Source organism: Dipodomys spectabilis, unplaced genomic scaffold, assembly GCF_019054845.1.
Source record: "Dipodomys spectabilis isolate Male_0828 unplaced genomic scaffold, ASM1905484v1 ptg000039l, whole genome shotgun sequence".
Lineage (NCBI taxonomy): Eukaryota > Metazoa > Chordata > Mammalia > Rodentia > Heteromyidae > Dipodomys > Dipodomys spectabilis.
Window position 1 is genome coordinate 10,011,686 of NW_024870716.1, and position 10,106 is coordinate 10,021,791.

Here is a 10,106-nt window from a genome sequence, read left to right on the forward strand (position 1 = left end):
AGATATCATTTCCTTAACCTCTTAGGTTTATCCTAAAGTTTTTTTGCTCTACAAAAAGATATGCACCCAGAACCTATGAACATGAAATTACTTGGGAAGAGGTCTTTGCAGATTATTTTAACAGATTTCCAGATGAGATTACAGTAGGCTGGGGACTAGAGAGGGGGCCTTGATTCCAATGGCACTAGCCTACTAAGAGAAAGAGAACATGGAAGAAGGCCATGTGAAGGTCTACCTTCTTCTAAGCAGAGTGGAGTGATGTGTCCATACTCAAAGCTAGCTGTCTGACATTCTGATTTCTAACTCCAGTTTCTATAAACTTGAGAGGAATTTTGTGTGTGCATACCAGCCCAAGGGCTTCAACACAGGGCCTGGGTGCTGTCCCTGAGCTGGTTTTTTTTCACTCAAGGCTGGGATGCTACTACATGAACCACAGATCCACTTCCAGCATTTTGGTAGTTAGTTGGATATGAGTCTCATGGACTTCCCTGCCTGCGTTGGCTTTGAACTGTGAACCTCAGATCTCATCCTCCAGAGTAGCTAGGATTACAGGTATAAGCCACAAGTGAGTGGCTGAGAAGTTGGAAGATTTTTAAGCTACCAATTTGGATGACATTTTTTTACAGTAGCCTTAACTCACACATAATATTATTTCCGAAAGAAAATCTCCTTAAGACATAATCAATACCACACCATTTTTCTTTGGCCTTTATACAGTGCATGTTAGGAGTTAGTGGGATAGTTTCATCATTTCTAGATGTTAAATAAAAACCCTCAACTTGATTCCTAGATAATGAGCCTCTGGCTTATAGTTTACTATGCATGCAAATCTATTCTAACTTATGATTGAAATTATATTTACTGAATATTTTAAATAATTTTTCCATCAAATATTGCTGGATCATTTGTAAATATTTTTCGAATACTATTCCTTCTGAAGAGAATTGGTACATTAGTTCCAGTGCTATGATGCATACTCAATTTCCTAAACTTGTATATACCATGTTTCCAAGCTTTTGGAGCAGTTAGCAGTATCAGAGACATGAGATAATTGTAAACAACTTCATTTTACAATTATTTAGGCTTTTCAGGTAGGTCTTGAGTTTCTTGGCTCTAACTACCTTGTATTTGTTATATGTGCTTATTGAAAACATGTTAAAAAAATCTGATGTGGTCTGAATTACCATTGTGCCTAAAAAAATCTGTAATGTCTATATATTCAGTTATTTATTGTGGAAATATTCTAAATATTAAAGTCTACTTCTAAGGTTCAACGTATCCTTGACATTACCACATAAACCTTTGAATGTCCTGATTATCTGGCCACTGAAAAGTCTTATTCAGGAAGATATAAAGCGTTATAAAATTAACAACTGCATAGCAGCCCAATTCACAAACAAGTCTGGGTATGGATGGCAGAGGTATGTTAAGTCTATAAATAATGTAAGGTAAAATGAAGTAACGGAATTCTAGAAGTTTCTGAGGAACTATTGAAGTGACTAAGCATACAAAAAACATTAAATTCCAGAAAACTGATTTGGATCTCAAAGAGTCAGCCATAGTCCAACCAGCAAATATATAGATTGGTACTAACAAATATTTCACAACATCATATCTTTGAAAAACTCTTTTCCACACATAAAATGTGTAATGTCGATTGTCCGCTAGCAAGTATTGATGAACATAAGTGAACTTCCACACAAAAAATATTGAGAGTAAAGTAATCAGAGCAAACTGAACCCTACGTTTCCACACTAAACAAAGAAACACCTTAATTTTGGTAGGAGACACTAAGTGTGGGAAGGAAAAGAGGAGAGTAAAGGAGAGAAAGTAGAATAACTGAGGAAAATGAAGACAGGCTTCATGATTACTACGGTCCCCAATAACAATTCCCCCATTCACTATTACGAAGGTGCAGAACACAAACACCAGAAGGATGTAGGGCCACGTCAGTAAGAAGAGCACACTTAGGTTCTTAAATGACATGGAATATACCAGCAGAAACTGAAGGACTTTGCTGAATTCTGAAACTGGTCCTTTAACAGGAGGAAGTCTCTCTTCCTTCTTCTTCTGTAGCTCAGTTTTCCAAGCTTCAGTCAATTTATGTGCAATTATGTGCCCTGCACAGAAGACAACCCAGATGATATTTGTTTGGCGAAACATGAAGCCACAAAATCCAAGCAAGGCTGAAGTTTTATGGTTTCCATAAAGACACATCAAATAGGCAAAAAGAGTAAAGAACACAGATCCTGCATCTGTGTAATAAAGGAAATTAAAAAAATAGAGTATTGGAAATACTGCTAGTGTTAATGTTGACAAGATTCTCTGGATACTTGACATAGCCTTGGAAGGGGAAAAGAAAAAAAAACCACAGCAGTTAAAAATCTCATAACAAAACAAATATACAATCCATGAGTTATTGAAGATATTTATTTAAAAACTACTCTAGTCTTACTAAAATAAAATTGTTCCAATATTAAATCTCATTTCTAACTTTGCAAAACCACATTTATAAGAACACTTCTCTGTACTTTTCAGTTATGTTTACCAGCTTGGGAGCCAGTAAAACAATACATGTTGTGCCAAATGTCTTAGGGCTTAAAGTATTTTAAATCACTTAACAAAACCTCCTGGGTGCAGGACACTGACGTGAGTCCTCCAGGGAACACTGATAAATAACACGAAGCACATGTGACTCTATTCTCCCTGAGCACCTTCCATAAATAATACAGTACTCAGTTCTCATCACCAATTTCTTGTACAGATATCCCCTCAAAACTCACTGGAAACAACGTAAAGGTGCACACAAATATATACTGTTCTAACCAGTGCTTTTATCTCCTTAACTCACAAAATTAGACAAAATGTTCCCTGGATTAAAATTAAGGTCTCTTCATTGATTATGTGATATAAGGTTCAATGTCTTCTTTATGGTGCATAGGACATTTGTAACATCACCTCTATGTACACTTCTCTAGCTTTATATTCCGTAATTCATAATTCTGTGTATGTGGTACTAGGGATTAAACTAAGGACCTCATGCCTGCTAGGCAGGCAGGTAGGCAGGCACTCTACCACCTGAGCCACACTTCTCATCCCTTTCTGCCTTGATTAATTTCAAGTTAGGGCTTCCCTTTATGGCCAGGCCAGCCCAGGCTGCTCTCCCTACTTGTACTTCCCTTTGTCCTGGGGATGATGGAAGCATGCCACCATATCTGGTTGTAGCAGGGATAAGAGATATAATGCCACACCCAGTAATTGACTGAGATGGAGTCTCACAAACTTTTAGATCTTCCCTAGCCTCAAACAGGGAATTATCCTCAACCTCTGCCTTCTAAGTAGCTAGGATTATAGGCTTGTGTTACCAAAATTTCAAACACAAATTTCCTGCATATTCTTTTTCTAGGTCTTTCTACCTTTGTTTGCACTGCTTCTCCTGCCAGGATAAATCCCAACTCTAAGGCCTTGTCTATTCATCAAGTTTCAATACTGGCACCATTTTCTCTGGGAAGCCTTTCCCAAAGCCACTCACTCTCTGTTTACTGAGGCAGGCTTCAACACAGGCTCCTGTGCTCTTTCCTTGAATGTTTTGTAACTTCACAGAATCTTATGCCCAACTCCTAGTCATAATTTAAACTACTGAAATATTCTCTTTTAATTAAGATTATTACAGTTAATAGTTATTGCATCTTTACTATCTATGAAGCACTCCTAAGCACTTTCCTCTTAAGCTCCTTTACTTTCCATAACAATTCAATGATGTACATTCTGTTATTATTCCTATTTAATAGATGAAGACAGAGCATCACAAAGGGGTAAGCTGCCCAAAGTAACTCAGGGTAGTGGCAGGAGCAGACTTCAAAGTTCAGACATCTACCTCCAGGGTATGCATTGTTAGATCACATCAAAATGTCACAGTCCATTCTGAAAAGAAAAGCCTTAGTCATTTATCTCTGTGGCACTTATCTCTGTGGCTAACTATGCAACTGGATTGATTCACTAGCAACCCTCCAACTTTATGAACAGTTATTCCATATTTAAATATGAAATTTCTTCTCAAGTTATTATCCAAGTGCTGTTAGACATTTTTCTCTGAATTGTATAAAGCTAATTTATAAACTGTAGACCCAACCACACAGAAACTTGTAATTATTTTGAAACATACCTTGTTTCTGGGTTGGACTTTACGGAAAAGCAGATAGAGTAAATAGAAGTTGCCAACACTGAAGAGAAGATTGACAAATCTGAGCATCCCAATGGAGCAGACGACATGTTCTGACCATCCAAAGATCCAGCTGGCGGGCTTGACCACTCCAACTGACACCAGGTACAGACCAGGTAGTGTGGTGATCATGGGATCCCACTTAAAAAAGGGAAAGTCAACAATGAAGCAATGCCAACAAGTGATAGGAACAGAATAGGCACAAATACACTAAATTCACCTACAGAGAATTCTGAAATGCTCACCTATGACACAGTTACAACAGACCTACAGAGAATTCTGAAATGCTCACCTACGACACAGTTAGAACAGTTCTGCCAGATTATTTAGGTGCCTCCTCTGGAAAAAAAAAATTAGTGAACTTTTTTGGTCCCTGAACTTGTTGGTAATTGTTAAGTTATCCAGAAGCATAGAAATTTATTTCTATGGTGACTATATTGCAAAGTTTACAGTTTTATGAACCACACAAACATCAACTGGAACTCCTATAAGTTGGTAAAAGTGTACAGAGATTGAAGTGTATATTCTGTAAGAAAACAAATTCAAACCATTTCAGGAATTGTGATAAATCCTGTTTTGCTTTTTAAATCGTGTTACAGGTCCTACATTAGATAACTTTACCTATTATCTGCAGATAATTATTACTGATAAATATTATTACTATTATTTCCAAGGTAACAAAAACTAATAACCACATTAAGATTTAAAATCGGGTCTTTCTCCCTGGGCCCGGGTAGCTCATGCCTGTAATCTTAGAGAAGGCTCAGATCTAAGGATCATAGTTTGAAGCCAGTTCCAGCGGGAAAATGTCTACAACCATCAAAAAGTCAAAAGAAGTGGAGCTGTGACTCGACTCCAGTGGTAAAGTGTCAATCTTGAGCAAAGAAGCTAAGGGATAGCACCCAGGCAGAGTTCAAGTCCCCAAGTCCCTGAACTGTCAAACACACACACACACACACACACACACACACACACACACACACACACACACACACACAGAGTCAGGTCTGAGTTCAAGTCCCCAAGTCCCTGAACTGTCAAACACACACACACACACACACACACACACACACACACACACACACACACACACACACACACACACACACACACAGTCAGGTCTTCCTCTAACATACTTTAGATTTCTAAACAGCTTGCCATTTTGTGCCACCAGAAAGAAGCACATTTATGTTTGTATTTATATAGTGCCAAGTCAAATATGTTTCAAAACAATGATGCAATTTGACTGGCTGACAATTTACCCAGCTAAGAAAAGGCTCCATAATATTCAGCGATGAAATGAATGCGAACTGCTAGTCTTCGGTGGCAGAAGATTGTCCCACCCCAACTTCATCCCACACCCAAAATGGACAATGATGTGCCTCCCAAGAGAACTAACGATTCTTCTGACATTTTTTTTCCAGGAGCAAAAAAAGTTGCCTGGAGAAGGGGGAAAAAAAAATGTGATTTCCCCTTGGATCATTTTCTCGGCTCATTTGTTTCTTAGGTGACAGATCTCCCATCGATATCCACTCACTCGGCGCTTTTTTCACAGATCTCAAACAAAAACGGGAACAAAAAACGATCGCCCCATTCTTTTGCCAACTTCGAGGACAGTTCCAGGAAGGGGGGGGGGGCTGATAAAAGAAAGGATTATCAGTGCTAGGGGCCCTGCTTAGCTCCCCCCCCCCCCCCCCCGCCCGGGCCATTCCTGGGGAGGACTAACTAAGGATAAAGGATGGAGATGTCAGAGCTGGGGACCCTGGTGGGCTGAGAATAAAAGCGCGGGGAGTGTCGGGCGCTGGGGAGGACCGAGGATGGCGGGTAGGTGGGGTGTCGGCATTGGGGGCCCCGCTGGGCCGTCCTGGGGAGGACGAAGGATCCAGGGTAAGGGGAGGGTCAGCGTTGAGAAGCCGGGTGGGGACCGCACCTGCGCGGGGGAGAAGCGGCCCTCGCAATAGCGCTGCGCCTGAGGCAGGTGGAAGATCTCGTCCATGTAGGGCTCCCGCAGCGCCCGGCTGAAGGCAGAGAAGAGGAGGCACGACACTAAGAACGTGCAGCTCAAGGCGGCGGAGAAGTAGTACCCCTCGAGCTGCGCCATCCCCGCCCCCCCTCCCAGAGAGTCCCGGCCCCGAGCCCCGGCCCGCCCGGACCCGAGCTGGGAAAAACGCCGAGCTCGAAACCGGCGCGCGAGGCGGGACCGGCCGGACGAGACAGCGCCCCACCGGAAGCGCGAAGGATGCTGGGAAGAACGCGGGCCGGAAGAACCCGGTCGCTGACGAGTTCGGGTAACGAATTGGATGCTTTCCCTGTCAATCACATTGCTCACGTCACCTATTGGTTATAGCTTCCATGGGAGGGCGGGTCTAGGCATCGGTCGGCGCAGCTGAGGTAGCATTTGGTGCTTTGAAAAGCGAGTCCCTCCATCGCGGTAAGCTTTTTTTTTTTTTTTTGTCGTTTCCAACTCTCACCAGGAGATGGCAAGGTTTCCCCACATTTGCAATCCCCAAACCCTTAAAAAAATGCCCGTGCATTTCTGCTCTCCCCCGGGCACCCCTCTCGCCTAAGTCTGTCTCTGGGATCTCTCTTCCCCTTCCCTCTCCCTCTCCTCTCTCCCCTTTCCTCTTTACCTCTCTCACTTTCTTCCTCCCTCTCCCCACCTCTTATCTCCCCTCCATGCTCTCTCAATTTCCAAAACCTTCATTAAAGACCAAACCATTTAAAAACTTACTCCACCAAGTTGGGGGAGTGAAAGGAGAGGACCCTGGCTGGTGAGAGCAACAGCACAGAAACGGGAAGAACCACTCTGAGGACTTTCTGTTGTTGTTGCTAAAAGAAAAAGCTTTCTGGAGATTGTAGGGGCTCACTCTCAAAGAGGATTTGACTTGAATTTGTATCTAGATTACATTCTGATAGTCATATCTCAACACTCTGGGAGTTGGTGGAAGTAACCTTTAGAATTTCACAGGCTTTTAAGTAAGGAAGACTTCTCTGTGTATGCGATTTGGGTTAATTTTAATTAATATCCCTAATGTTAGCTTCTAGTTTTTCCCACTCAATCGTGAGCATGTGCATTTTATGAACTAGTAATATAATCTTAAAATAGGTTTCACACAGTAGGTATTGTTAGGTTTTTAAAAAGAGGTAGCCGAGTCATACCATGCACGTGGTATTCAGGTAAGGGGTAGGTTTATTCAGTAGACCTGCTGGGAACAGGCCATGTTGTCACTCCAAGAGGCTGGGAAAGACCTGGGCAAGAGGGCATCTGGGCCTGAGCTAGGCCTTATCTAGGGTATGGGCGGAGAAAGGTGAATCCAGATGAGACCTCAGCAGATGCAGATGTGAGTGACCTCTTTCAGGTGTGCCAGTTGCTTAGGTAACACAGGTACTGGGTGGAGACTTTGCTGTGAGGAGGGTGGAGTCTGCTCGCCATCCAGGAGCAGACCTTATAGGTATGTAAAGCGAGAGAATTGTGTAGACTATATAGACTTCACACAATTTGTACATTCTGAGGATATGCATGAAGAATTACTTGAAGAATGCTAAGAAAAATAAATTATGCTTTGTAACTTTACCATGAAAGTTTTGATTAAAAAAAAAATCTCTCTGGAAACTCAGGAAGGGTAACTAGCACCAATATACAGAAACAAAGTCAGACTTTGACATGAAGGCCTTAGGGTACTCAAGTTCTTTAAGAGATCAAGCAAATTCAACCAATTCAAGCTTCTGAAACGTAACTGACTACTTCTCTGTTTCTTCTGCTTAATTCCCCCAATAATAAAAGGGAAGCACTAGATAAAAATTATATTAAGCCTCCATATAGAGAGCCTTTTTAAAAAAATTTTTTGAATGGGGAAGGTATGATTGGAAGTATGGCTCAAGTAGTAGTCTTATAAGGGTGTTGGGGGTTTGCCCTGGTTCTGGATCTTACCTGGAGATCAAAGAGTAGATCTGAGAATAAAGGAGTATAGTTGCAAAGCCACAAAGTTTATTCATTAAAGTGAAAGTATACCATTAAAGCAAACAGCTGGATTCCTGTGACTGCTTGTGATCTTACCTATTCAGGAGACGGATATCTGAGGATCTCAGCTCAAAGCCAGCCTGGGCAGGAAAGTTGTGAGATTCTTATCTCCAATTCACCAGCAAAAAGCCAGAAATGTAGCTGTGGCTCAAGCTTAGAGCACCAACCTTAAGTGAAAAGCTAAAAGCTAGCATCCAGACCCTAATTTCAATCCACAGCACTGCAGGCTCTTGAGTCAGAGAACTGGAGTCTTCCTCTTTGAATTTCTCTTTTTTTCTTTAGGGAGGGCTTTAGGACATCCCCTGTGGGTGTAATTAAGCTACATAATGGGCTTGGGCTGACAGGCCTAGGTTATATAATTCAAGCTACATTGCCCATGTGTTAAATGCTCACTCCTGGGTTATTAATTAGATGCATGAGATGCAAGTAATATTCATAAACAGTTAATTAGGGGGGAAAATACCTAAATGGTTAGTTAAGGTCACAAGCTGACAAAACTGTCGCGGGCATGGAGATGCATTAGAGCCCCATTTTCTCCCCATAGGGGCTGGATGCAGGAACCACAAGAACTGAGATGATAACTACAAAAGGGGTGTCTCAGGAAGTTCCCAGGATGGCTCTCCATATTCTGTGTGTGTGCATGCCTGTATGTATCTGTACACAGGCCTACACTGCCCACATCCATCCTGCAGGTCCCAGCTCCCTGCCTCAGTAGAAAGTATGGGTCAGTCCCTACTACTACAGCAAGAAAACCAAACCAAACTTAGATTCCAAGTGCTCTTTCAGTTTTCTCACTGCAAATTTATCCTTACATTTGTAAACCATCACTGAAAACTACTACCTAAGAATGTAAGAAGTTCCATGGGCCTAATACAGGTTGTCCTAAACTACTAGTTTTGTTAATGAATAACTATTTTATTTTCAAACCCCAATACTGGGTCTTGAACTCAGCCTGGACATTGTGTCTTGGCTTTTTTGCTCAAAGGCTAACATTACTACTTGAGCCACAGCTCCACTTCAGTTTTTTTTGGTGGCTAATTGGAGATGAGTCTCATGGAGTTTCTTGCCCTGGCTGGCTTTGAACTGCAATCCCCAGATCTCAGCCTTCTGGGTAAGTAGGATCACAGGTGTGATCCACTATCACCTGGCTGTAATAAATTACTGTTTACAAATTGATGAAGTTGTTGTCATTCTTTTTGTTGTTGTTGTTGGTCATGGGGCTTGAACACTGCGTCTGGGTGCTGTCCCTCAGCTCTTTGGCTTAAGGCGTGCACTCTACCACTTGAGTCACAGTGCCACTTCCAGTTTTTTGGTGGTTAATTGAAGATAAGAGTCTCATGGACTTTCCTGCCCAGGCTGGTTTTGAACCATGATCCTCAGATCTCAGCCTCCTGAGTAGGTAGGATTACAGACATGAGCCACCAGTGCCTGCCCTGTTGGCCTGTTGTCATAATCTTAACTTGGAGATTACCACATCAATGATAACTTATACATGTTTACCCCATCTGCTCTTTAAATCAAGATCTCATTCAACTAACTACCTTTGGGGAATTTTGTTTGTTTATGTGCTGGTAATGGGGCTTGTACTTAGGGCCAGCTTCCTATCCTAGAGCTGGTTTTCTCAAGACTAGTGCTCTAACACTTGAGCCACAGCTCCACTTTCAGCTTCTTTAGCTGGTTAATTAGAGATAAGAGTCTCACAGACTTTCCTTTCTGGGCCACCTTTGAACTTCGATCCTCATATCTGGATTACTGGCATGCACCACTGGTACCAGACTGGTACACTTACTAATCTTGAAGTGTTAATCCAAGTAACATCTTGGGTCAGATTGAATTCTTGTTGCTGAGCCGAAACTTTGGTCA

At 41.9% G+C, this 10,106-nt stretch overlaps 1 protein-coding gene across 3 annotated transcripts; it reads right to left on the bottom strand.

The window, feature by feature from the left end:
* Positions 1-677: 677 nt before the first annotated feature.
* Alg10b (ALG10 alpha-1,2-glucosyltransferase B) lies at positions 678-6,429 on the bottom strand. Of its 3 annotated transcripts, none has more exons than XM_042677601.1 (3): positions 6,153-6,429; positions 4,166-4,363; positions 678-2,343 (listed from the first exon to the last, which is right to left on the bottom strand). In XM_042677601.1, the coding sequence occupies exons 1-3, from the start codon at positions 6,321-6,323 to the stop codon at positions 1,288-1,290; spliced, it is 1,425 nt and encodes a 474-aa protein (XP_042533535.1). In that variant the 5' UTR covers positions 6,324-6,429; the 3' UTR covers positions 678-1,287. The 3 variants fall into 3 exon arrangements, with proteins under 3 accessions (XP_042533535.1, XP_042533537.1, XP_042533536.1); XM_042677603.1 differs by having other exon boundaries at positions 2,036-2,120; positions 6,153-6,424; XM_042677602.1 differs by lacking the exon at positions 678-2,343 and adding an exon at positions 3,878-3,924 and having other exon boundaries at positions 6,153-6,424.
* Positions 6,430-10,106: the final 3,677 nt, after the last annotated feature.